General features: G+C 57.6%; 3 protein-coding genes across 5 annotated transcripts in view; all 3 read left to right on the forward strand.

Moving 5' to 3' along the window:
• The window catches only part of MAPKBP1 (mitogen-activated protein kinase binding protein 1), a 51,271-nt gene extending 44,785 nt beyond the window's left edge, over positions 1-6,486 (forward strand). For all 3 annotated transcript variants that reach the window (XM_059372599.1, XM_059372597.1, XM_059372598.1), the window contains 11 exons: positions 169-305; positions 504-559; positions 1,930-2,166; positions 2,599-2,765; positions 3,000-3,145; positions 3,246-3,443; positions 3,611-3,695; positions 3,993-4,276; positions 4,498-5,094; positions 5,536-5,621; positions 6,083-6,486. In XM_059372599.1, the coding sequence (XP_059228582.1) occupies positions 169-305; positions 504-559; positions 1,930-2,166; positions 2,599-2,765; positions 3,000-3,145; positions 3,246-3,443; positions 3,611-3,695; positions 3,993-4,276; positions 4,498-5,094; positions 5,536-5,621; positions 6,083-6,310 (2,221 nt within the window). In that variant the 3' untranslated portion in view covers positions 6,311-6,486. The remainder of the gene's footprint in view (positions 1-168; positions 306-503; positions 560-1,929; positions 2,167-2,598; positions 2,766-2,999; positions 3,146-3,245; positions 3,444-3,610; positions 3,696-3,992; positions 4,277-4,497; positions 5,095-5,535; positions 5,622-6,082) is intronic.
• A 2,250-nt stretch (positions 6,487-8,736) lies between these two features.
• On the forward strand, positions 8,737-13,919 carry JMJD7 (jumonji domain containing 7). Its single transcript, XM_059372118.1, has 5 exons — positions 8,737-8,800; positions 12,376-12,529; positions 12,603-12,856; positions 13,215-13,271; positions 13,777-13,919. Exons 1-5 carry the CDS (start codon positions 8,737-8,739, stop codon positions 13,917-13,919), a joined length of 672 nt encoding a protein of 223 aa, XP_059228101.1.
• Positions 13,782-25,266, forward strand: PLA2G4B (phospholipase A2 group IVB). Its single transcript, XM_059372601.1, has 22 exons — positions 13,782-13,872; positions 14,067-14,143; positions 14,372-14,531; positions 17,642-17,714; positions 18,012-18,148; positions 18,250-18,381; positions 18,721-18,761; positions 18,956-18,998; positions 19,253-19,307; positions 19,651-19,781; positions 20,045-20,128; positions 20,406-20,440; positions 21,023-21,158; positions 21,913-22,049; positions 22,255-22,477; positions 22,603-22,720; positions 22,993-23,130; positions 23,299-23,403; positions 23,561-23,740; positions 24,069-24,235; positions 24,771-24,957; positions 25,045-25,266. Exons 2-22 carry the CDS (start codon positions 14,124-14,126, stop codon positions 25,263-25,265), a joined length of 2,523 nt encoding a protein of 840 aa, XP_059228584.1. The 5' UTR covers positions 13,782-13,872; positions 14,067-14,123; the 3' UTR covers position 25,266.
• Positions 25,267-25,950: the final 684 nt, after the last annotated feature.

The raw sequence follows: 25,950 nt of genomic DNA on the forward strand, positions 1-25,950 counted from the left end.
TGCTCGCTGTTTCAGTGCTCCTCCCTTTATGCTCTGGACCTGCCTTTCACCTGTACCTCCTGACTCCTGGGTCCCCCAACACCTGTTTCATACCTGAAGACCCATGAACACTGGCCTCTTTCTGCACTGAATCTCCTCTTCCTGTGACCTTCCTTGTCTTGGACTCAGGCACGAGGCCCCATCGATGCTGTCTCCTGGACCAGCTCTGTCATCAGACAGTGACAAGGAGGGAGAAGATGAGGGCACTGAAGAAGAGGAGCTTCCAGCTCTGCCCATCCTTGCCAAGGGTACCAAGAAGGAGCCAGGTATGTGGAAGTCTGGAGGAGGGGGAGACAGGCAGCAGTTGGCATAGTGGCTAGATGTGCCCTTTCTGGGACTGGAGGTGAGAGCAGGGTGAGCTGAGGAGGCCAGAGCATCACTATGGCCACACAGCGGGGTGAGCTGGGGCTCTGGGTGGGTGGGTGGGCAGGAGACACTCTCTCTGACTGCCTGTCTCTGTCTAGCCTCAGTGCCTGGCCCGGCCCTGCCCCGAAGCCTGTCCCATTGGGAGATGAGTCGGGTGAGTCACCATCATTAAAAATGCCCTTCCAAGGTTCCCAGGGGGTGGAGGGAGGTGAAGGCAGAGCTCTCCGAGCCTGTGCTGTACCCCTTGTGTCCCAGGAAGGGCCTCGTGGGAGAGTTTAAGCAGCTCGGCTGATCCCAGGTTGGGGGTGGTGAAGCCCACGGGTCTCCTTCCTGCACGCCAGGATGGGTGGCCTGCAAGGTCTAGTCACCACTAGAAGAAGTGCTGTAGTAGTTCAGCTTCCTGGGGGCCGGCGGGGAAGTGTACAGAAAGAACAGGTTGAGGTGGGCAGTAGACAAGGGTTGTCTGAGCCAAAGAGGTAGAGCTGAAGTTCAAGGGGTGCCTGGGTAGCCCAGTTGGTTACACGTCTGACTCTTGGTTTCAGCTTAGGTCATGATCTCAGTGTCATGGGATTGAGCCTTGCCCCATGTGGGGCCCCTCTTAGGGTTCCATGCTCAGAGGACAATTTGCTTGTCCCTCTTCTTTCTCTTCTGCACTCCCCTTGTGTCCGTGTGCCTGTGTGCAGTAGCTCGCTCTCTCTAGTAAATAAATAATGTTTAAAAAAAAAGAACGTAAGTTCAAGAACCTTAAAGGTTCAAAGAGTAGGCATCTGGAGGAACTGTAGCTCTGAAGACTGCAGGTTAGGAGACCCGTGGGCTTCACCACCCCCAAGCGCAGAACTTCCAGAGCAGTTAGTTAGAGGGACCGGGTGGTAAGAGGACCAGTAACTGGGCAGCTACTTCAGGGCAGCCAGAAGGAAGGTCAAGGCTTTCTGAGCCATCCCCAAGGCAGCCGCACCCTCACTTGTGCCGTGTCAAGACTTCAGATGGCAGCGCCGTCACTGTCAGTAGCAGCTCCCTAGAATGCTGGTGGCGTGGTGCCTTCAGGGCCTTCTGACCAGGCCAGGGGCTCAGGGCTGGACTATTGGGTTTGTCCTTGGTGTTCTGAATGGACCTCAGAGTAAGGGACTTTTTAGGGATGACCAGCTCCGAGGTGTCCGTGAGACCAGGTGAAGGCTGAGACTAGAAGGTCTCAGACAGGATGTAGAGTGAAGCTAAGAGCATGAACTCTGGAGCCAGACCACTCGAGTTGTAAACATCAGGCAGGCCTCTGTCCACAGGACTCGATAAGTCATTCAAAACTATAATTCAAAACCTGTAATTTATAGATGGGAAAACTGTACTTCAGTTTTCCCACCTATAAAAATGGGGATAATGATAATACCTACTTTCTAGGGTTGCTGTGGGGATTAAGGGAGTGGGTACATGTACATAAAACGCATGGCACACAATGAGTGATATCTGAGTGTTTGCTGATACTGCTGTCTGGTGGTTGTGACCCCCTCCCCAATCCCTGCCTCACACCAGGCGCAGGAGACGGCGGAATTCCTGGCCCCAGCCCCTGCAGCCAACCAAGGACCCAGGAGAAGGAGCCGCTGGGCCCAGCCAGGTGTGGAGCTGAGTGTCCGCTCCATGCTGGACCTGCGGCAGCTAGAGACCCTGGCCCCGAGCCCTCGCGGTGCTAGCCAAGACTTGCTGGCCATGACCCCGTCCTGCCCTGGCAAGCATGGTCAGCAGGCTCCTGAGGCCTCACGTGCTAGCCAGGTGAGCCAGCTTTCTCCCAGCAACCTAGAGATCGCCAAGCAGCCTTAACCAGCCTTATGCCAACAGCTGGGGCCTGAGCACTGGGCCAGCTGGCCTGCCCTGCCCTGCCCCTGTGACACATGGGTAACTGGGACTGCAGAGGGTCAAGCTGGCTAAGCAGTATGGTCTGGGAACTGGGGTGGTACCCTTTGCCCTGGGCCAGGTTTCTTAAAGGGCTCATGATATCAAGTGGTGACTGGAGGTTGGCAGTCTAGAGTATGACAGAATATAGTCTTTCCAGAAACTCAAGAACATTAGCTGTTCTCCTCAGAGCTGGACTACTCAGCATCATCCCAGAACTGACGCCTACCAGATCCTTGCCCACTTCCCCCTCTTTTCCCAGACCCTCTCTCACACCAGCAACCTCAGTAATGCTCCTTTGTGTATTCCCAGAACGAAAAGCCCCCTCGGCCTCAGGCTTCCCAGCCCTGTTCCTGTCCCCACATTATTCGGTTGTTGTCCCAAGAGGAAGGGGTCTTTGCCCAAGATCTGGAGGCTGCACCCATCGAAGATGGTATTGTCTACCCGGAGCCGAGTGACAGCCCCACCTTGGATACCAGGCAAGGGTCCTTCCCTCACCAGACCTCAGGGGCCATGCTGTCTTCCTTTCCCAGGCTTCCCTTCCCTTTAGTTAGGGGAGGGCTGGCCCAGGTTCCTTGGGGCTTGCCCGCCCCCTTGCCCCTGCCTCATCCCCAGCCCCACTCACAGGTCGGGGAGACAGAAGCCAGGTGTCCTGGTGGGGCCACTCACCCCTACTGACTGCCTCTTGCTTCCCCGCCTGGCCTTCCTGAAAGTGAGTTCCAGGTGCAGGCACCAGTCCGAGGGACCCTGGGAAGAGTATATCCAGGCAGCAGAGGCCCTGAGAAGCACAGTCCTGACAGCGCCTGCTCTGTAGATGATACTAGCAGCCGCCTCTCCAGCCCTGAGCACCCCAACGGAGGTGAGACTGCAGCTCCAAGGGAAGCCCATGGGCCGAGGCCGCCGTGGAGGCTCTGGCGAGGGGTGGGTGCAGCGTGCTGCTTCTCTCTCCCCACATCCAGACTCGGAGAGCACGGAGCCCCTGAGTGTGGATGGCATTTCCTCAGACCTTGAAGAGCCCGCCGAGGGTGATGAGGAAGAGGAGGAAGAAGAGGGAGGCACTGGCTCCTATGGGCTGCAGGAAGGCAGTCCCCATACCCCAGACCAGGAGCAGTTTCTCAAACAGCACTTTGAGACTCTGGCCCATGGGGCTGCTCCAGGTGTGGTCAGAGGGCCCGTATGTGGTCATGGCCGTCTGCCCTCCTTCCCTCCTTGCCTGGCTGAGAGGGAGGGGCCATGGGCAGGCCGTGCCCTGGGGTTACCTTTGAGGGAAGGTAGAATCGGGGTGAGGGCAGGCTTCAGTTCATGATTTCTGTCACCTTGGTAGGGGCTCCAGTCCGGGTACCAGAGAGGACAGAGTCTCGGAGCATCTCTTCACGATTCCTGTTGCAAGTACAGACGGCCCCGCTCAGGTACCTCTCCCCACAGCAGCTTTCACTCTCTGACTAGGAGCTGTGGCTCACTAGACCTCCTAGTGCTCCCCAGAGGGCTTGTCCCGCCCCCAGGTGAGGCTTTTCCCTCCAAGGGTGCCGACTTCTGTCTTCCCACATCAAACAGCATTGCATAATCCCGTGTTTGGGGACCACTGGCCTACTGGCTTCATGCCTGCCCTTCCTACCCAGAGCTTCTGGTGCTGTGAGAGCTTCTCCCCATCTTGGCAGGGAGGACTCCTAAGCCTTTGGGCCTTCCTCCCCATTTCCTCCCTGTAGGGAACCGTCTCCATCCTCCTCAAGCCTGGCGCTGACAGCGAGAGCAGCCCAGATGCTGGCAGATTCAGGGGACTCCCTGAGAGGCAGTGGAGCCAGCCCTCCAGGAGCGCCACCGGAGGCACAGCCCTCCCCTGGAAACGCCAGCCCCCAGCAGCCAGTCCCTGTGCTTTTGCCTCGACGCCGCCTCAACCCTGACAGCAGCTGGGCTCCCAAGAAAGTGGCTGCAGCCAGTACCTTAGGTGGACTCCAGAAGGCCCAGTCTGTGCAAAGTCTGGTGCTGCAGGGTGAGGGGCCTGAGGGGCTCAAGTCCAGGGAGCGGGGAGTGTGGCGTGCATGCACATGCTAGAGGAAGGTGGGCTGATTCAACCCTGATGTGCCCCTGTGCTTGCCACTGGGTGTCCCTTAGTGGGTGTATGCAGGGCACAGCAACTCCTAGGGAGCTGTGAGCCTTAACGCCTGGGAAGCCTTCCTCACCACCTGACCTGTGTCTCTGTCTTCTCTGCAGATGAGGCCACTCCACCAGGCCCATTGCTCTCACGGGAGACCAATGCCCAGGAGGGCCTGTGCTCCCTGCCGCATGCTGATGGTTGTCCGTCTCCGCCTCAGTCCTACCAGAACCCCACCACCAGTGCCATGGCCAAGATTTCCCGCAGCGTGTCTGTTGGGGAGAATTTGGGCCTGGCAGCCGAACCTCAGGCTCCTGCTCCCATTCGAGTCTCACCGCTCAGCAAGCTAGCCTTGCCCAGCCGGGCTCACCTGGTCCTGGACATCCCAAAGCCACTGCCTGACCGTCCTACCCTGGCCACGTTCTCACCTGTTACCAAGGGCAGGGCCCCTGGTGAGGCAGAACAGCCTGGCTCCCCAATGGGCCTCACAAAGGCTCACAACACATCCGAGCGGCAGGCCTGTTTGGGGGAGGGTGGCCCTCCCAAGCCTAGGACAGAGTGCCCAGCTCCGCCTAGGCCCAACAGCCCCTGTGCCCAGCAGCTGCCGGTCAGCAGCCTCCTCCGAGGCCCTGAGGACTTGCAGCTCCCACCCCTCGAGAAGACCCCCAGCCCCGTGGAATGCACCAGGCCAGGGGCAGCCCTGAGCCAGGGCTCAGGTGTGCACAGCTCCCCAGCTCTCATCTTCTGCCCCATCCTCTTTCTCCTATCTCTGTTGTCTGCTCTCTGGCTTCATCCCATTTCTGTGCGTCCAGCCTCTGGCGTTTTCGTCCTGTCTCTGCTCCTGTCTTGGTCTGTAAGTCACACCCCAATGGTGAGACACTCCTGTTAATCTTCATGACCTCCTTGTGACTTACTTGCCCCTTCGCCACCTTCTAGCTGCTTGTGCTGGGGCTGGCCCTCCCCCCAGGACCTTGTTTTCTGTGTGGTGTTGGGGGCTGGCAGTGTTGGGAAGGAAGGGGGCGAGACAAAGGAAAGCAGAGGGGGTGTGTGCTCCTGTGGTAGGCCTCTCCTGCTTTCAGGGCCTCTGGGACGGGGGAGGCCTGAAAGGGCAGCTTCACTGGGCCTCATTGAGTTGTATGTGTCCCCCCACCCCCCAGAACCGGTAGTGAGCCTGGAGGAGTGCGAACAGCTTGTGGCAGAGCTCCAGGGCAATGTGCGCCAGGCTGTGCGTCTCTACCACTTGGTACGTGCTGGGCACCCATCGTGGGGGAGGTAGCACATCAGCAGTGCCAGCTGAGTATCCGGAACAAGGAACAACCATGAGGCTCTTCCACTGACGGGTGGGCGGGGCAAGCAAGAACATCCCGGGCAGAGTAGGCGAGGGGCTTAGAGGCCAGACCAGGCCTCTTGATTGAGCACCTACTGATCCTCTCTGTCTGGAGACTTCCTCAGACTGGATGAGGGGGGTGTTGTGGAGAGACCCTATGGCCTAGTTTGCCTGGTTTGTTCTAGGACCATCCCAGTTTATGCCTGTTGTTCCCGTGTAATTAACAGTAGCACTTTGCCCACCCTAGACACAGTGGACGGTCCAGGAGGGCCTTCTCTGGGGGCAGGCTAGGCCCAGGTGGGCCCCTCCCTTTATATATCCACTGACAGGACGTCCGTCCACTGTCCCTCTGACTCCCTTTTTGGGTCTTGCTACAGGTGGCTGGCTGCAAGACACCCTCAGCGGAGCAAAGTCGCATCACCCAGCTCCTTAGAAGCACCTTCTCTTCAGTGCGGCAGGAGCTCGAGGCCCTGGCCGGGGCAGTCTTGTGCAGCCCGGGCGGGAGCCCCGGGGCCGTGGGGGCTGAGCAGACACAGGCCCTCCTAGAGCAATACTCAGAGCTGCTGCTTCGGGCAGTGGAGCGGCGCATGGAACGCAGACTCTAGTTCCAGAATCCCGTTCCAAGTGAAAGCCCCCCTGTTCCAGACTGTAGCCCCTGATCCACTCTCTAAAACCTGGAGGGGATGCTTGGAGTGGATAGCAGGGATCAGTGCTCAGAGGGGAAGCAGCTTTCCCAGCCACTCCTCATGGGGCCCTTGTATTTATTAATTTATTTCCCTGACTGTTGCCTCACTTTCTTGGAAATCCTGCCTCCACAGCCCCTTCAGTGGCTCACGCAGGGTATAGGTCTTGGATCTTCGTCATCTTGGTGCTGTGAGGAGTCGGAGGGCAGCCTGCCCCATCTGGGGGAAATTGGGAAGGGCTGGCCCTCTCTTCTTAGAAGCCATTTGAAATTACTGCAGGGATCAGCTCCCTGGGGGGGAGCACACACAGGGTATTAGGTGGGGTGGAAGTGAGAGGCGTGTGGTATCAGTGCCCTTCAACCAACAGCGGGAGCTTCACCTCTACCTCCACTTCCCCTCCCACACCAGCTGCACTCACCTGGCTGCCAGACCCAGGGCTGTTTTCCACAGTTCCTGGCAGTTCCCAAAGGCAAAACCCTCTAGCCCTCCAGGCATTCCCAGCCATCAGGAGGCCGGAGTTGGTATCAAGGCCTGAGCCCCCCACATTCCACTCCCATTGCCCCCTCTAAGAGAGCCCTAGCATTCTCTGTCTCCCTCTGCTCCCCTTTCTCTCCTAGCCAGAACTTGTGGAGACAGCTGTGGGATGTTGCTGCAGGACAGTAAAGCCCTCTGCTGGGCAGACATAGAGCCCTGGCCTCCTTTTCCCAGCCCCTTGGTCTTCCCTGTCTTCCCAACCCTGATCCCCAGCAGGCTGCTAGACCCAGAGGCCACCTTTTCCTTGCATCCTGAGTGATGCCGGTGTTAGAACTTCCCTCATGGTTTACAGGGCACCAGCCCACCTTCTAAGGCCCTTGGCCACAGACGAAGATGGAGTCTAGAGACACACACACACACACACACACACACACACACACAGCTGAGTGTTCATTGCTAGAGTACTTGGCTGGCTGACGTGTGCCTGGTTTCCCTTCATATGCTACTCCTGCTTTACCACCCTGGCTCATGTGGAACCATTAGGGAGCACGAAAAGGACTGGGACACACTAAACCGAATTCTGGATTTTTGGTGTCCACAACCTAGCCAGAATGAGATGGCTCATAGGTTTCTGGTTTGGGTGGAAGAAGCCTCCTCAAAGCCAGTGCTGGGCACCCAGGACTCCCTGGGGACTGGAAGTTGAGGGGAGGCAGAGGCACCTGCGACTGCAGAAGGGGCCAAGAGACACACTGGAAAGGTAGGTGGAATGGGTAAGTGCTAGAGGGGAGGGGGTAGGTTAGAATCAGAAGGGCAGCTGTTAGGAGTGGGGGAAGGATATAGGTAGGGCACAGCAGGCAGGTAGACTAGGACCAAGTAGTGAGGCTGTTGTTGAGTTGGGGTGAAGAACACGTGTCTCTGGGCCCTACTGCTTCCCTCTGCCTTATGTATGTCCAGGTAGCTTTCCTGAAGATTCAGGTCAGGAAAACCTATGCTCCCATGGAAAGGCCATGGGGTCCTGCTGGTTCTCTAGACAGAAACTTAGAAAGAAACTGGTTTCCGTAGAGTGCTCAGCTCCTGTTTGCGTCAGCCGGAGTGCACCAGAACAGATGAAGCCTATCCCCCCCCCCCCCCAACCTTCCTCGTACCACCACCTGCACAGCCAAAGTGCAGAGAACCCCAGCGGGGCTGCAGTTGCCCTGTGGGGTTTAGAAGTCTACTCCAACTCCACCTACCGGCACACTAGCCACAGCCCAGACCAAATAGGGCTCAGGCCTGGCCCTCTGGCCTGGGTTCCTCTCGATCCTCAATCAGCCAGCCAGCCCCTCGCTTGAGGGAACTAACTACACTCCCGCTAAGGTTTGTGAGAAGGTGGCCGCCCTTTCCCTACCCCGAGCCGAGTGTCGGATGGGAGAGAGGGTCTTGCGGTCGGCCGTCGCCCGTCCCCTTCTGCATGTCTGAGGCCACCGGCAACTGCCGCCCCCCCCGCCCCCCCGGCCGCCCCGACCAGATTTGCCCTGACCCAGTTTTGAAACACCCATCCCCTTATTTATAACTTTTATATTTTGTCCAGACCGTGGCTCTTCCCTCTTCCCCAGGTCTCACGGGGGCAGGGGCTGTTTTTAACTCGTCCGTTTGTACTGATGTATGAACTCGTCAATAAACAATCATTTGTTAACTCTAGGATGCCAGCGAATGGGTCAGGCGGGAGAAGGCGCGGCTTTTCACAGGCGGTGGTGTTAGCCGAATCCGGGCGCGGGGGAGGGGGGGAGGCGGGGGCCGGGGCTCAGCGGCTGGGGGCGGGCCCGGTGGGGCGGGGCCTCTCGGGGCGGAGTCTTCAGGGGGCGGACGCGTGGCCTCGCAGCGGCGGCTGCGTGATGGCGGAGGCGGCTTTGGACGCGGTGCGGAGGGAGTTACGAGAATTCCCGGCCGCCGCAAGGGGTGAGTGGGTTCACGCGGAGGCTGCGGCGGCCTCGCCTAGACCGCGGGGCAGCCTCACGACGCGGGCGGGACCTTGGGCATGCGGGGAACCGGGGCCCCGAGTCGGGAGGGCCCTGACCCTCCTGGGCCGCCGACACCACGGTTCCCGTGAGTTCGTGTCCTCAAGGAACGCAGGAGCTCGTTCACCTGACTCGTTGCCGGCCCCTCTCCGATCACTCTTTTTTGTTCCACCCCTGCCCTCGCCCCCGTGCTGAGTCCTCAGCTCCCCTGCTCCAGTGTTCTCGTGGCTTTCTGGGGGTGACTCTTCGCCCTACTCCCAAGGCCCGGGCCAGTCTTCCCCCTGGTGTGTTTCCCACAGTCAGCCCGTCCTGAGTAATGGGGCGGTCTGTTGTTGCCCTTCCCAGCCTTTCCTATCGCTGTCTTAAGGTGGTCGGATGCTCCCTTTCCGAACCCTTTGCTGGAACGCTTTATTTTTCTACGAGCTAGTGCAGAGCTTTGGGAGAATTGTAGGCAGCTGTATAAGTAATCATTGGCTTTGCCCCTGCTTGTTTTTTTGTTTTTCTCTCTCCTTAATTCCTTCCCTCCCATATCTGTTTTACCATTAATTAGCAACACGTGCACGTGGCTTAAAAAAAAACAAACCGGATTTATAATGAAAGGATACCTCCCATTCTAGGCTCCAGTTTGCATCCTTCCAGAAATACTCAGTTTATATCTATACACATACACGCCTATATAGCTCCTTCTGTATACAAGTGGTAGCCTGATAAACACAATTTTCTGCACGAAGTATCCTGAAGATCGTCGTATATCCTTCTTTCTCAGTCATTTTCACTCCTGTGTACTAGTGTGGTAATTCACTGAATCAGCCTACTATTGATAGGCATTTAGGTCATTTGCAGTGTTTCTTTTCACCAATGTTGCAACGAATATTTTGAGCCCCTCAGTACTAAGCACCTCAATGTGTGAGGCTCTGAACAACGTATTTAGAATATGTCACTGAATAAAATTTTTGCCCTGGTGGACCTTACATTCCAGGTGAGGAGGTAATCCTAGACACACTAAATGAGTTAATTATACAGTAGAAGAGGTGGATTAGAAGATCAGTGTTGTGGGTAAAAAAGTAAAGCAGAATAAGAGGTCTCAGGCTAGGTATGGGGGGGGGTGCGCAGGTTCCAATTTTAAGTAAGATATTCATGGTGGGTAAGCTTAGATAAAGCGACATTTGAGCACAGGCTTGACAAAGGGGGGCGGTGGGGAGGAAGTGAGCTGCTCAGACATCAGAGAAGGGTCTTGCATGTACAGGGCACTGGGACGGATGCCCTGAGGTGGGACCGTGCCTGGTGTGTGGTGAGTGCACGGAACAGTGATAAGGCCAGTGTGGCTGGAGCAGGCTTTCTGCACCTGTGAATTTTGTGTTTAAAGTTCTAACAGAAGAACTGTTAGACCAAAGGAATTGTTTGAATTCCTTTTGAAATTCTCTCACATCGAAGCCTCAGCAGGGAGCAATAGCCATTCTCTACAGGAAGTCTTTTAACTGGAGGTAGTAAAACTGAAATAATTGCAGAAAATGCAAAAGGTTAAAAAAAAAAAAAAAGCAGTTTCCACATATTTTAAGAATCTCAGTGAGAACAATAGGGAGATTTTCAGAGCCCCCTAAATCACCTTCCCAAAGCAGGGGTGTCTGCTTTGATGGGATGGCCTAACTAGGAAGACCCTGGGCCAGTGTCTCTCCCCCCAACTTCCCCACTCCCCTTGCTTCCTTTTCTGCTTGGCAGTTTCCATCTTACCTCTCTAGACAGTGAAGCAATCACTGTGCCAGCTCTTATCCTTTTCAGTTTTCTTGGGCCTGCCAGGGTCTTCCCACTCAGTTCCAGTTTTTGATCTAAAGACATTTACTTTCTGCCCGCAAAGCAAAGATGACTTTGCTTTGGTGTGGAGGCTGACATAAGAGATAGGGAATGACCTCAGAGAGAAAATTAGTGCAGTGGCCGCCTGCCCACTGGGGCCAAGACATTCAGGCTAGATCTCACGGATGAAACTAAAAAGTGAAGCCCCGTGCGGCCTCTGTAGAAGCCAGGAAAAAGGCATTCCAGTCTGAGTGAGCAGCAGGAACAAAGTTTGGCTCCACCTGAGAGTGTGGTAAGGGGCCGGCACCAGACAGGAGGAAACCAGACTGGAAAGGTAGGTTGGGCCTGATCATGTATCACCTTGAATGCATGCCAGGACGGACTATAATTTGTAAACCATCAAAGCATTTTTTTTTTAAACGAGGGGTATGACAAGATGAGATTGTATTTTAGGAAGATGACTAGGGCCAGGGTGAGGGGTGCTTTGCGAAGGAGTGGAATTAAGCCAAGGAAACTAGTTAGTTGACTGCAGCAAACAGCCAGCCAGGAGATGTTGGAGACTCTGTTTCAACCACTAAGCCAACATTTGCTGAGCTCCTGCTGTGTATTAGGGATCATTCTATGACCTGGGGATACACCAGCAAGTGAGACTTGCATCTCTGTCTTTGTGGAGTTTATGTTCTATTTTAGCAAGAGAGATCAATAAACAGTTTTGCTAAGGGAGGTACGTAGTGTGTTAACGTGGTGATGAAAAAGGGAGAGAAAAGAAAAAAAGGGAAGGGGTGTAGGATTGTTTGGGACAGGTTCCAATTTAAAAGGGTCGCCAGGGAAGGAAGCCTCACTGAAGTGATATTTGAGGACCCAAGGAGGTAGTCTGAATGTAGATAGCAGCAGAGGGGAGGTGGGGGGTGGTTGGAGAGACAGAGGAGGTGGCATCAGTAGAACTTCAGGACCACCCATAGGGTGACCAGAGTGAGGAAGAAGGAAGAGCCGAGAAGAGGAGGTCTGTGAGAAGTGACACAGGGCCACTAGAAACATCTGCGCAGGTGGCGTCCTGTTCGACCTGCCTACATGCACAAGGTAGCGTGGGGTGTCCGAGGGTGGTGATGCCATTGGGTAAGATCAGAAACACAGTTCAGCCCTTAACTCTTCCTCTTAGGGTTTCGTGGGGCAGCCTGTCTCCCCAGTTGGGTTGTAACCTTCTTGTGATGACAGTAGGATCCTCCCTTGATACCTCCACACGGGCCAGACCAAGCACTGAGTACATTCTAGGTGCTCAGTGAATATATCACTGGGGGGAGGGTGCTTTCCAGAGTCTTGACTCACCCACACCAGTCTGTGGCCTTGGGGCCTCAGCTCTGCTCATTCTGGAGCTCCCTGCACCACCTGAAATGGCTGCCTGCCCTCATGGCTGCGGGGGGGTTAGGCACTGCAGAATGGGAAAGCCGAGGGGTCACTATATGGGGCTGGACGTGGTCTCGAGGAGGGATTGGGTTTGGGGTTGAGCAGCAGCCTCCGGCTTGTGGACTCTGAGGGCCGCATCTTGGTGTGTTTGTGGGTGCTTCACACTTTCTCCCTTAAAGTTCCCTCTTTCATCAGTTCCTGGTTGTCCAGGGTCCCTTGGTCATCAGTGGGCATCATCCAGTGGTGACAGTGTGCCCCGCAGAGGGAGGGGCAGCAGCTGGGCGCTCTCGTCTTCAGCCCCCCTCCACCTCTTTTTCTCAGAGCTCAGCGTGCCTCCTGCCGTGCCCTACCTGGACGAGCCCCCCACTCCGCTCCACTTCTACCGCGACTGGGTCTGCCCCAACAGGCCCTGCATCATCCGTAATGCCCTGCAGCACTGGCCAGCTCTGCGGAAGTGGTCCTTCCCCTATCTCAGGTGGGGGCTGCCCTAGGGGGTGTTGGGTGGTACTTGGTGGTATTTGGGTGCAGCTGAAAGTCCTCTCCTCCAGAGCCACAGTGGGCTCCACAGAAGTGAGCGTGGCTGTGACCCCCGATGGCTATGCCGATGCCGTTCGAGCGGACCGCTTCGTGATGCCAGCCGAGCGCCGCCTGCCCCTGAACCACGTGTTGGATGTGCTAGAGGGCCATGCCCGACACCCGGGGGTCCTCTACGTGCAGAAGCAGTGCTCCAACCTGCCCACCGAGCTGCCCCAGCTGCTGCCTGATCTGGAGTCCCATGTTCCCTGGGCCTCCGAGGCACTGGGTGAGTGACGATGTCGGCTGGGCAGGGAAGAAATGGGGAGGAAGGAGTCGGCTCTGCTTGCAGCCTCTCCCTTGGGTGATGACTTGGCCCACACTCTTGGTCCCTCAGGGTCGGGTTCTGTGCACTAAACACCCAAGTCTCCAGGCCGTGACTTTGAATTGAACAACTGAACATTGCTGTCCTCCTTTGTGCCCCAGGGGAGGAGGCCCCTCTTGGAACTCACCCTTCTCTGTTTTCTCCCTGTGAGTCTCTGGTCCCCCCTCCAGGCTCTGGGCCAGTATCACCGTATGGTGGTTATTCCCAGCCTGGCCTTGGAGGACAGCCCCTCCTAACTCGCTCTCTTACCTCCAACCTGCAGGAAAGATGCCTGATGCTGTGAACTTCTGGCTGGGGGAGGCGGCTGCAGTGACATCTTGTAGGTGTCAAAGGGATGCAGAGGTGGGGGAGGAGGGAAGAGGAGGCCAAGAGTGGAAGGTTGGTTTGGATGGAAGTTGGACTGACTATTCTCTCCAGGATTTCTACCCGGATTCTGGGGTTTTGACACAACAGAGGGCTTCCCGACAGCTCAGGCTGGGGAAGGTCCCATGGCACTGGCAGCAGAGGACGTGGTTTCTTCTAGGTCTCTAGAAAGCCTACCAAAGGCTAGATAGGTCAGGGGTGAACTCAGAAGAGCCCTGTTTGCTTGAATTCCCCCTCTTGTTAGAGATGAGCCCCAGTGAGCATCAGGTCCCTGGTGGGCCTAGATCTGAAACCCTAATGCTTGCCCACATCCTCACCATCCCCTTGAGCCTCCCTTGTGCTCTTCTTTTAGACCATCTGTCACATCTGTCTTGGGGGCAGGGCCCTGAATGTGATTATTTGGCTCCTCCTGTGCCCTGACCCTCATAACCTTGCCCACTGGGCCTTCTTTGCATTGGCAGTACATAAGGACCACTACGAGAACCTCTACTGTGTGGTCTCAGGGGAGAAACGCTTCCTGCTACACCCACCCAGCGACCGGCCCTTCATCCCCTATGGTATGGGACTCCATCAGCAGGGGCTGAAGAGCAGGGGGCCAAGGTAGAGGGAGGCCAGTGAGGGCCCTGGGTGGGCTGGTGCGCCAGGCCTGAGGTGTGGATGCAGTGTTGCAGTTGTATTCAACACTGGGAGCAAGTGGGAGGAACTGAAGCCGCAGCCATTCTAGTGTCCGCACACCTTTCTCTGCTTTCAGAGCTGTACACACCGGCGACCTACCAGCTAACTGAAGAGGACTCCTTTGAGATAGTGGATGAAGAGGCCATGGAGAAGGTGTCTGCCTTGTTCTTGGGCCCTGGGGAGAGGGAAGGGTCAGATACTGGTCTCTGAGGAGCAGGCACAATGGAGCTGGGGAGATGGCATCTGACTCTGAAAGATCCCTAAGTTGGGGCTCTCCCAGTGCTGAACAGGGCCAGGCTCGTGGGCTTTACCTTTGGACGGGACAGAGCTGCAGGGCCTGGGGGCTTTTGACCTGCTCCCCGGCATCCATTGTGTCCCCAGGTACCCTGGATCCCACTGGACCCGCTGGCTCCGGATCTGGCCCGGTACCCCAGTTACAGTCAGGCCCGGGCTCTTTGCTGCACGGTGCAGGCCGGTGAGATGCTCTACCTGCCGGCCCTGTGGTTCCACCATGTGCAGCAGTCCCATGGCTGCATTGCGGGTGAGGAGCTGGCCCAGCAGGGCAGCTGGGCGGTGGGTCAGGGTGGCAGGTAGTTCAGAGGGGGACCTTTGTGCAAGGGTCTCCATTTTGTCCACAGTGAACTACTGGTATGACATGGAGTATGACCTTAAGTACAGTTACTTCCAGCTGCTTGACTCCCTTACTAAGGCCTCGGGCCTCGACTGACGGAGCCCTGCTGAACACTGCCTACATTGCCAACTGGGGGAAAAGGTCGTGTCCCTCCCTGGCCAGGTCACTTCCAGAGGCAACCCAGAGTCAGTGTGCTGGCTGCTGGCCTAGCTCAGCTTGGGATCAGCGATGGAGGACTTGGGGAGGTGACCTGGAGGTCCAGGAGGTGCCAGACAGGTCTGGGTGTAGGCTCCCAGGAAGTTGCCACACAGGTGAGGCAGCAGCTTGTCCTGGGGGGAGGCGTGGGGCTTCAGGTGTGGTGCCACCTCTCGCTGGCCCCGTGGCCTCGGGCAGCTGATTGCCTCGGAGCACTGGCAGAAGGTTGCTTCCTTCCCCACGGGGTGTTGGGAGCCTCGGAGAGAGCGCCTTAGGGACCATAAGGGCTGTCATGGAGGGAAACACGCAATAAAAGATGACTGATTTACATGTGCTGAGACTCCCTCTCGAAGGTGCCTTCTATGGTCTGGTGAGGGCTGGAAGGTTTAGGTAAACATTTCAGAGTTACTCTGATAGCGGCCAAGGGCCGGTTTCAGACCCGAGCCTGAGGGGCTCTCAGCTCCCAAGACCCCTCTCTCCATGATAGCCATCACAGCCACTCTTAGGGCGAGTGCACCTCACTGACTCAGCCTGTGAAGCCACACTGAGCTTTACTCTGCCTTGTTGGCTGTCCTCCGGCTCCAGGGCAGCTGGTGGGGTTTGGAGCCTCCAGGGACACTCCTGCTTCTCCCACAACAAGGACAGGTAGGGGACAGAAACCCCTGCCCCCTACCTCCGCAGGGGTCCCTGCACTCAGACCCCCTCCCTCCCTGCAGCCACCCAGACCTGGAAGAGCCCCAATCCCTGAATGCCACCCGGAGGCCTCATCATCCTGGCCACCCGGCTCCAAGGGTGGAGGCAGCCCTGCATGACTTGGGAAGGCTGCACGGAGTAAACCACACCCCTGCTGGGTTGTGATGGGCCTGAGGCACTGAGGTTGGCCAAGTGCTTCAGTCAGGACCGGGCATTCCTGTCCTACTGGCACTGAAGGTTGTGAAAGACCCTGTGACAGGGGACGAGACTCTTCCACTTGCTGCTGCCCTGGGCCCACTCCCTACTTTCTAGACGTCAGTGGCCCTTCTAGGTGCGGGCATGAGAGCAGGGGTGGGTGGGATTGGTGCTGATGGCAACGGCTGGAGGAAACAGGTCTTCGTGGGTGGTAGGTCCTCATCACGGGGGTGTCTGAGTCTCCGCATAGGTTTAAGGTCCCCCGTTTCCTCGGCAGGTGGCTTGTCTTAGAGTGGGTGTGAGGCTTGGGTGGAGTGGGAGCAGTTGGGAGGGACCAGGGAGGAGCTTGGGGCAAGCAGGTACATCACTGGCCCTGGGTTAAAAAGCCAGCAGTCCTTGGTCCTGCGTCCACTGCCTGCCATTTGTGGCCCTTGAGAACAGCCAGCCTCATGGCTCTGGTAAGACCTGCTAGGGCACTAGGCCCCTACTCTGACCCTTGGTCCTCCTGGGGCCTGGTTAATACTATTTATTCTTTAATGTTTATTTATTTTTAATTTTTAAAATTTGTTGACTTGAGAGAGAGTACGCATGTGGAGCTGGGGGTGGAGAGGGGGCAGAAGGAGAGAATCTCCAGCTTACTGCCCACGGAGCTCAGAGCCCGATGCGTGGGGCCCGACTTGTGGGGGCCCGTGGCTGGTCCTCACCTGAGCTGAAATAAAGAGTTGGATGCTTAACTGAGTCACCCAGGTGTCTCCAGCTTAATGCTATTTCTTACTGGGAGCTGTGGGTGTCTCCAGGTGTGGAGAAGGGAGTCGGTGGGGGATGCTGGTGTCGGATGAAGGTGTCCTGCCCTAGCGATGGGCTCCAGGCAGAGTTCCCTGGCCCTGTGGGTTTGGGCCCTGAGAGCCCAGGTTCCAAGGAAGTGGGTTCTCCCAGGCTTGGACCGTGGGGGCTCCAGGGCAGACACTGACAGATGTGTTTCCCCAGCTCTGCTCCTGGACTGTATCCTTCAGGACCCTTCTGAGGCCAAAAGGAATAGCTGGTACAGGCTTCCCTGGCACACTTGCCATGGTTTATATCCCCAGATCCATGTTCATGGGTTTGGATGGACCCACCTGGGGACCCTCTTTCGCCCAACCCTGTAGCCCCTGGAGGACTTGAAAACCTGTGGGAGGTGGGAGCTGCTAACTGCTGTTCCTACTCAAGCAGAGGGCGCATTTCCAGAAATGATTCCTGGCCAGGGGTGGAGAGGCTGTCTGAAAACCAAGTCTGTGTTCATTTCTGTTTCTCCAAAGAGAGCGTTTGCTTACCTGGAGCATGCCTACATTTAGCTGCTTAACTAGGGGAGGGGTCCCACCAGGGAGCCCGAGGCCAGGCTGGGTCTTAACATGCTTCTTCCCCTCCCTCTGGAGTCTCCTATTCCTCCAGGCCTCCTGCCACCCAAGGCCAGCCTCCAGGCCACTTAGCAGGGGTTAGCTGGGATGTGTTAGCTATGGGGTCAAAAGATTGGAAGAAACTATAGCAGGAACTGGAAGCAGGTGAGTGTGGGATGGAGAGCTTGAATTGAGCCAGCCTGGTCTGTCCTGGCCCTGAACCTCACGCAAGTGACTAGCCTTTCTGTGCTTCTGTTTCCTTGTGGGACTGGTTATAATAAGTAGTCCCTACACATAGGGCGGTTGTGTGATTAAACGAATGTACATAAAGCCCTTGGACCAGTGCCGGCCCCGAGTGTTGTGTAAGTATTGGTAGGTAGCTGCTACCATAGCCGCCTTTCCTTTCAGGGCTCTGATGGGGTGCAGAGCAGCCGTGTGGCTGGGCAGGGCCAGTCCCTTTGGGTCATGATTAGTCTTGGAGGGGTCACCCTGGCCTCTTCTATGACCCTCGTCTCCTTTGGGCACAGCAGCCTGCAGCAAGCCTGTCCTCTCCCCACTCTGCAGGCAAAAATTCCTGGGACCTGCTTGCTCACTGTTCGTGTCCTGCAGGCTCGTGGCCTGCCCTCAAAGGACCTAGGTGAGTGTTGGGCCCAGGGAGGACATCGACATTGTAGCTGGGTTCACAGTGGGACAGAGCCAGTGGGAAGAGACTCCAGGGCTGGGGATGCAGGAAGTCCAAGAGAGGGTGCCAAGAGGAGGGACTGGGTCGAATGTCAGGTAGGCCCTCAGCCTCCTCCTCCTACCTCCTGACCCAGCCCCATTCCATGGGTCTCAGCCTCCGGGGCCTGCTTGTGATGGAAGGTCATGGACTGTGGGCAGCTGGGCTGGGTTGGGCTCTTGACCATTAGCAGGCACATGTTCCCCCTTCCCACAGTGACTCCCTCTGACTGCTATGTGAGTCTGTGGCTGCCCACAGCCTCTAGCCACAGGCTCCAGACACGCACGGTCAAGAACAGCAGAAACCCCATCTGGAATCAGAGCTTTCGCTTTCGAATCCACAGCCAGCTCAAGGTGGGCCCACTGTCCCTGACAGCCCTCACTCCATGCTCTGACCTGCTCATCTTCCTACTCCACTCCTCCTTCCTGCAGCTGCTCACTCTCTTCCTTTCCAGAATGTCTTGCAGCTGCAGGTCTTTGACCAGGACCTTCTGACCAGTGATGACCCCATGTTGTCAGTGCTGTTTGACTTGGGGACTTTGCAGGCTGGGGACTTTCGCCGAGAGAGCTTCTCACTGAACCCTCAGGCAAGGCTGTGCATAGGGTAGCGGTGGGGTTCCGCCCAGGGAGGAGAGCTGGGCACATGGCCCTCTTCTCCAGTGAGTGGTCTAGGCTCCCTGGCATCTCAAAGGCCATAGTCAGCCAGGACCTGCTGTCACTGAAGAACAGTCCCATCTCCGGCCCCCTTTCTTGGCCCTTAAGCCAAGAACAGCTTTCTAGGAGCCCCCCAGAGAAGGTGGACAGAGCAACCTGGAGATGGACATTGGTTCTCCCCACCTTTGGGGCCCGAGGAACCCCAGCTGGCATCTGCATTAAAATCTATACACATGCTCCTCCCTTTCTAACTTGCCCCTTTATGTCTCCAGGGTGAGGAGCGGCTAGAAGTTGAATTTCGGCTGCAGAGACTGTGAGTCAGGAGGGATGGGGTGATTCCTGGGTGGGAGTGTTTCTTTTGGGGAAAGGACAGAGCCCAGCACACGCAGAGCTGACACCTTTCCCTGGGAGACCTCTAGTGATGGTGGGGGAATGTCTTGTCCTCCTTGAAGGGTGAGAACCTGGAAAGCTGGGCTTACATTGAGGGTCACTGGGGGCTCTTTCCAGGACAGACTGTGCTGAGCAGCTCGTCAGTAATGGCATCCTGGTGGTGAGTGCAGAAACCCTCCCTCAGGCCTTCTTTCCTGGGCCCGAAGCTTGGGGGCCCCCACTGGGGACTTGGGTTGATCTGAGTTGGGGAAGCCGTGGGATTTCAGTTCTTCAAGAGAATACAAGCCCAAGCACATGTTTGTATTACAGTGCCAATGTAATAAGGTGCTGAGGACCAAAACCAGGGTACTGGGAGGGTGGGGGGGCCTCTAGCACGGAGGGGTTCGAGTCTAAGGGGCTTTCTTAATGACTCAGGCCCGGGAGCTCTCCTGCTTGCATGTTCGACTGGAGGAGGCAGGGGATCAGAAACGTAAGTCTCTACCTACTAGCATAGCCCGCAGCCCTCTGTCCTTGTCTTCCCCTTTCTAAGGGGACCCTGGAAGGGACGGACCTTCCATTAGCTGCCCTCTGCTCTCATAGGCAGCAGTAGAGGTTAGGGGCAGATCCATGCTGGGACTCTCCAGGACTTGAGTGTGCCCCATAGTCTGTGAGGGGGTATGGTGGGGGCCCCATCGCCCAGCCTGGTCCTGTGCCAGTCTTCCCTTGCGGTGCGGGGACAGAAGTGGCCCTCAGGCCCCTTAGGCGAGACAGCCTTGGGCCTCTGAGCATCAAGATCTCACTTGCAGCGTCTCTGCTCTGGTTCCTGTTTCCAGAATCTGAGGGCAGAGTTCAGCTTGTGGTTCCTGGGTCCTGTGAGGGTCAACAGGAGGCCTCCGTAGGCGCTGGCCCTGTCTGCTTCCATTGCCCGGCCTGCTGGGAGCAGGAGCTGGGTATCCTTCTGCAGGTAGTGTGCTGCTTCCTCATATGGGGCAGGGCCTGCGGGGTCTTCCTCCCTCCTTCCCTCCCTGCTTGCTCCTAGCCGGCCCCTCTGCTCGTGCTGAGCCCTTTGCCGCATCACTCTCTAGCAGAATCAGGCATCCTGAGAAGAGGGTGGGTCGATGGCTTCCTACCCCTCTTCTTGCTGCTTTGGTACTCCCTGGGGGCAATGGGCGAGGTCCTTGCTGGAACCAAAGGGTCTTCTGAGGTCTTCTTTCATCTGCCCTGCAGGGTGCCCCTCGAGAGCAACTAAAGGTGCCCCTAAGCGCCTTGCCCTCCGGTCAAGTAGTGAGGCTTGTCTTCCCTACATCCCAGGTACTTGATCACCAGAGGAAGAATGCCAGGAGCATGGCCCGGGCCCTAGGCTTGCAGGGCTGGCCCATTGTAGTAGGGGCTGCAGGCTTTGGGCCAGGTTCTGGGGACAGGGATCTTCTGAGCAGCCCTGCCTTCAAGCCTCAGGCCTTGCCCCTGTGGAGATGGCCAGAGGCCCAAGGGAGCAGGGGTAGGGGGGTTGTTATCATAGGGTGTAACTTGGGCTGGGGTGAAAGAAACATGGTGGCCGACTTTTGTGACTGGTGTTTATGGTTTCCAGGAGCCCCTGATGAGGGTGGAGCTGAGAAAAGAAGGGTGAGAGCCGGCTGGGAGAGGGCGGTGGGGTGGTGGTGTGGGGGGGTTACCTAAGCCTGAGACTGAGGCAGAGAGAGCGCAAGGGAGCTGCCAGAGGAGAGAAATCACACTCCCTTTGGGTGGCAGCTGTTGTGGGTGGACCTTAGCTAACCATGAGACAAGAGGAGTCCCCCAAACTGGGCCCTTCCTCGCATGCCTGGAAGACTAGCTTTTCACCTTGAAGAGGTGGGAGCACTGTTTCTTATCTCTTTTGGAGTCATTTTTGGGTGGTGAGGGAGCAAAGCTCAGGGTGGGGGGAGTAGATCTGTGGTGGTGGGACCCACCCAGGGGCCTCCATGCAGCCTGGGACCCCAGCATTTCTGGTCCTGCGAATCCACTTTGTTGCCTTCCTGTGGTCCTGTGGGGGTCCGTGTCCACTTTCTCCTCCTCACAGCCATACACCTCATGCTTCAGGCCAGGCAGGGGTGAGGGCTGGGGAGAGGGGTGGGAGTTGGCAGTGGGTTTCTCAGGGGAGGCAGACCCGGCTTCCTTGTCTGTGATGAGGTGGGGAGCTGCCTCCTAGCCCCTTCCTTACCCCCCTAGACCGAAGGAGCTGGCGGTGCGGCTGGGCTGTGGCCCCTGTGCGGAGGAGCAGGCCTTCCTGAGCAGGAGGAAGCAGCTGGTGGCCAGAGCCCTGAAGCAGGTCCTGCAGCTGGATGACGACCTGCAGGAGGACGAGGTCTGTGGGCCATGTGTACTGGACAGGCTGGGCGGGCGCAGAGCCAAGGGCTTGTTTCTTCAGCAGAGCAGAGCTCGGCCCGCCTCCTGTGTGCCTGCCCCTGCGCTGCTTCCCTGGCGACGCAGCAGAGCATCGCACCAGGCACCTGGAGCTGTAAACCACTTTCCTTCTCCTTGTTTATTGATTCTCAGCCTGGTCCAGGTTTTGGGACTTGGATCCAGTCTGCCCAATCAGTGGGACATGCAGCCTGAGGGCTGCCTGTGGGCCTGGGGGAGCCCCTGGAGGCTCAATCAGCTTGGGGCATCTCCTGTCAAGAGGGAAAGGGGTGGCTGTGTGGGAGACTTTTGAGGTGGCTGTGGGGCTTCCAGAAAGTGGTCACCAGACTCCTCAGGGGCTAGGGGTGAGGAGGTGAGGCCTGGAACTTGTCCATTTGTACTGGAGTTCTTTTTTTAAAGATTTTATTTATTTATTTGTAAGAGAGAGAGAGTGAGAGTGAGCACAGGCAGACAGAGTGGAAGGCAGAGTCAGAGGGAGAAGCAGGCTCCCTGCGGAGCAAGGAGCCCGATGCGGGACTCGATCCCAGGACGCTGGGATCATGACCTGAGCCGAAGGCAGCTGCTTAACCAACTGAGCCACCCAGGCGTCCCTGTACTGGAGTTCTTAAAACCAAATAAATCCAGTCCTTGAGAGGCTACTTCTGATTAGATCCTCCTCAGCAGGCCTGCCTGACCTGGCCTGGTGTGCTCTCTTCCAGGTCCCCGTGGTCGCTGTCATGGCCACCGGCGGTGGGATACGGGCAATGTTGTCCCTCTATGGGCAGCTGGCTGGACTGAGGGAGCTGGGGCTCTTGGATTGTGTCTCCTACATCACAGGGGCCTCGGGCTCCACCTGGTGAGCTGGCGGCAGGTGCAGTGCAGGAGTTGGGGGGTGGGGGGACTCTTCTAGACTCCGTGGGTGCCTCTGACCCAGCTGTGAGAGAAGGGAGAAAGGATGTGCTGGAGGGAGACCTGCATAGCGGGACTGTTGGAAGGTGCCTACTGGACTGGGATAGAGAGCGCACGGTGTGCAGTGACCCCCTGGCTTTGGCTTTTCCCAGGGCTTTGACCAACCTCTATGAGGACCCAGAATGGTCTCAGAAGGACCTGGCGGGACCCACCGAGTCCCTGAAGACACAGGTGACCAAAAGCAAGTTGGGCGTGCTTGCCCCCAGCCAGCTGCAGCGGTACCGGCAGGAGCTGGCTGAGCGGGCCCGCCTGGGCCACCCGCCCTGCTTCACCAACCTGTGGGCCCTCATCAGTGAGGGCCTGCTGCACGAGGAGGTGCGGGGAGGGGCATGGCCAGGGCACAGCTGGGAGATGGGGAGCAGCCCTGGGCAGCAGGGCGGGCAAAGGTCTCCGGCCCCAGAAAGCCACAGCTTGAGGCTCGAATCCTCTCCTTCCACCAGCCCCGTGACTGCACACTGTCAGACCAGCGGGAGGCCCTGAGTCGAGGCCAGAACCCTCTGCCCATCTACTGTGCCCTAAACACCAAGGAGAAGGGCCTGACCACCTTTGAATTTGGAGGTGAGCAGTCCTGGTGCCGAGAGTGGCGCCCTCGTGGCCAGCAGGGTCGGGGGGAGCTGGGCTTGTGTGTAGAAGGTGGGTGTTTCACTCCCCACTTCAGGGCCAGGTCTCATGCTTGCCAGAGACTGTTATCCTACCAGAGTCACTCATGCTCAGGGAGCCTGCAACCAGTCTGAGTCTCTGGGTCACCAGGCTGCCCCGATGTGAAGCCTGTGGTGTTGGAGGGTGCGGGGGTTCTGATCCCCACAGTGAGGCTGTGTCGTCTCCCACAGAGTGGTGCGAGTTCTCCCCGTATGAGGTTGGCTTTCCCAAGTATGGAGCCTTCATCCCCTCTGAGCTCTTCGGTTCTGAGTTCTTCATGGGGCGCCTGACCAAGCGGCTTCCTGAGTCCCGAATCTGCTTCCTTGAAGGTGAGGGTGGGGCCTGGCAGGTTTGGGAAGCTGGGGTAGTGGGGAGAAGGGGCCCGAGGCAGATGGCAAGCCTCCACCTCTTGGCTCAGTCACGGGGCCGTTTCCTGGTCTAGGATGGGTCAGGTTGTGATAGGGTGGGGGACTGTCGCCCTCGTGTCCCTCTCTCAGGTATCTGGAGCAACCTGTATGCAGCCAACCTCCAGGACAGCTTATACTGGGCTTCGGAGCCCAGCCAGTTCTGGGACCGCTGGGCACAGGATCAGGCCAGCCGGGGTAGGTGCCTGGGCTTCTTGGAAGGAGCTGGAGACGCAGCCACTGGGGTAGCAGGGGCATGGTGGGCTGGCCTTTGGGAGTCCATGGAAACTGGGGTAAAATTTCAGGGGTCCCCATTTCCTAAAAGACATTCCACTTTCCCCTTTCTTGACTGCAGACAAGGAGCAGGTCCCTCTTCTGAAGATAGAAGAGCCTCCTACGGGGGCCGGAAGGATTGCAGAGTTTTTCACCGACCTTCTGACACGGCGCCCACTGGCCCAGGCCACCCATAATTTCCTGCGTGGCCTCCATTTCCATAAGGACTATTTCCATGATCCTTACTTTTCCACCTGGAAAGGTATCTTCTCTCCTTGGTCCCGGCTCTCCAAGGTCTGCCCATGGCCACCTGAGCCTTGGGTCTCTGGTCTAGACATCGACACCCTCCGACCCCTGGGCCGCAAGCTTCTTGAGCTTAGTTCGCTGGGCTGCCTAGACCCGCAAGCTTTTTTTCTCTCCTTATTTTGGGAACCAGGGCCCCTCTGGCGGGGGCAGGGCGACTCTGGCAGGAGAGCTCAGGGACCAGAGGACAGAGTCGGCTTCTACCAGCAGCACAGTGCTAGCATTAGGCTCAAGGGGTCTGGTGCCCTCAGCACTGCTTTTCCACCCCATCCCCTTAATCATTCCAGCCACCAAACTGGATGGGTTCCCCAACCAGCTGACACCTGCCGAGCCTCACCTTTGTCTGCTGGATGTTGGCTACCTTATCAACACCAGCTTCCCACCCCTTCTGCGGCCCACACGGGATGTGGACCTCGTCCTGTCGCTGGATTACAACCTTGAAGGAGCCTTTCAGGTGGGCTGGGGGGGCAGGTGTGGGAGGGAGTAGTGACAACGGGCCTGGCCTGACATTCTGGCTCCTGCCTCCCGGGACATCTACCTTAAAGTCCAGTATCTGGTCCTAGTTCCCTTAGGGTCTGAGATGGAGACAACATGTGAATGGCGTTCTGTGAATTCTGGATCCTATGATTTTACCACCAGGGGAAGTTAGAGGGACAGGGAGAGGTTTTTAAGTGTATTTTACCTTTGGGACCCCTTTGGGTCCCCTGCCACCTACCATTTGGTCCTGAACCTCGGGAACCCTCTGATGTCAGTTTTCGTTCGTCCAGTAAAGTTTCTGGGAATTGTTAGCAGCCCCTTGCAGTGAGCTCAGTGTTGAAGCACTTTCTAAAGTCTGGCCTGGTCCTGGGGGTCTGCCTGGGTTCGATTTGGCATCTGGGCACCTAGTCCTAGGGGTCTCAGCTGACTTCCCCGTTCAGTTGGCCCTGCGTTGGAGACACTGGGGAGCCCCCACGGGCCCTGCCCTCTGACCCCTTCTTCCTGCCGTGCAGCAACTGCAGCTTCTGGGCCGGCTGTGTGGGGAGCAGGGCATCCCATTCCCGCCCATCTCGCCCAGCCCTGAGGAGCAGTGCCAGCCTCGCGAGTGCCACTTGTTTCTAGACCCAGACTGCCCCGACGCCCCGGCGGTGCTGCACTTCCCTCTGGTGGACGACTCCTTCCGGGAGTATTCGGCCCCGGGTGAGCCCCCAGTCCCTTGTCCCCCCAGCCCGGCCTTCATGCCTCTCCCTGGGGGACCCCCAGCCTCAGCTCCACACCCTCCCCCAGGCATCCCACGGACCCCCACAGAGAAGGCGGCTGGGGAGGTGAACCTGTCTCCTTCCGACTCTCCCTACCACTACTCGAAGCTGACCTACAGCCTGGAGGATGCAGACAAGCTGCTCCGCCTGACCCACTACAACATCTGCAACAACCGGGAGCAGCTGCTGGAGGCCCTACGGGGTGCCGTGCTGCGGAGGCGACAGCGCCAGCACCACCAACCCCAGTGAGGGCATGGGGGGCGGGCTCAGGGCTTCCCCCGAGCCCCCCAAAGGGCCCCTCAGACTTGCACCCAGGAGACCCTGGTGGACAGGAAGAGTTGGAGCAGACACTCCTCACCCAGGGTTCCAGAGCCCCTGGGGCCTGGAGGGCCTAGCCACGGCCCCCTTGCCCTCCGAGGGGCTTCACCAGGCCATGTGCCCAACACCACCCTGACAGGGCCCCACAGCTACCAGCAGCCTTGTCCCCTACATGGGCCAGGAGCCTGAGCGGCTTAGAAGGGCTGGGCCTGGTCTCCTCAGGCCAGAGATGGCTCCCTCTTCAAGCAAAGAGAACGTTTAGAGGGCCTGTGGTCACCCGAGGTAGACATGGGAGACAATGGCTTGAGCCCAGAGTGGTATGGATCCTAGTTGTGGAAGCGCTCAAAGCCCTGGGCCCCTCTCCCCTTGCTCCCTTGAGTAACTGTACTGTGTGAAATAGAGCGGTTTATATGTCACAGAGGCTCATATAAATGTGAGGTGGGAACAGGTGACATCATGCCAGGCTCGTGGTTACACGTAACAAGGACCGGTTTGAAAAAGCTCTTGCCAGACCCCATCCAGAGCTAGCGAATAGGTGCATCTGGACTTCCCCTGAGGAGAAGACCACATGTGCCCTGTTAGGGCCACCCTTTCTAAGCAGTGGGGAGACCCGTTT

Source organism: Mustela nigripes, chromosome 13, assembly GCF_022355385.1.
Source record: "Mustela nigripes isolate SB6536 chromosome 13, MUSNIG.SB6536, whole genome shotgun sequence".
NCBI classification, from domain to species: domain Eukaryota; kingdom Metazoa; phylum Chordata; class Mammalia; order Carnivora; family Mustelidae; genus Mustela; species Mustela nigripes.

Excerpts from the sequence above, each read along its gene's own strand:
- JMJD7 (XM_059372118.1), top strand. The coding sequence starts at position 8,737 with ATGGCGGAGGCGGCTTTGGACGCGGTGCGGAGGGAGTTACGAGAATTC. Across the intron at positions 8,801-12,375 it reads ATTCCCGGCCGCCGCAAGGG|AGCTCAGCGTGCCTCCTGCC; the intron begins GTGAGTGGGTTC and ends TCTTTTTCTCAG. Across the intron at positions 12,857-13,214 it reads CTGGGCCTCCGAGGCACTGG|GAAAGATGCCTGATGCTGTG; the intron begins GTGAGTGACGAT and ends TCCAACCTGCAG.
- PLA2G4B (XM_059372601.1), top strand. The coding sequence starts at position 14,124 with ATGAAGAGGCCATGGAGAAG. Across the intron at positions 14,144-14,371 it reads ATGAAGAGGCCATGGAGAAG|GTACCCTGGATCCCACTGGA; the intron begins GTGTCTGCCTTG and ends TTGTGTCCCCAG. Across the intron at positions 22,721-22,992 it reads GACCACCTTTGAATTTGGAG|AGTGGTGCGAGTTCTCCCCG; the intron begins GTGAGCAGTCCT and ends CGTCTCCCACAG.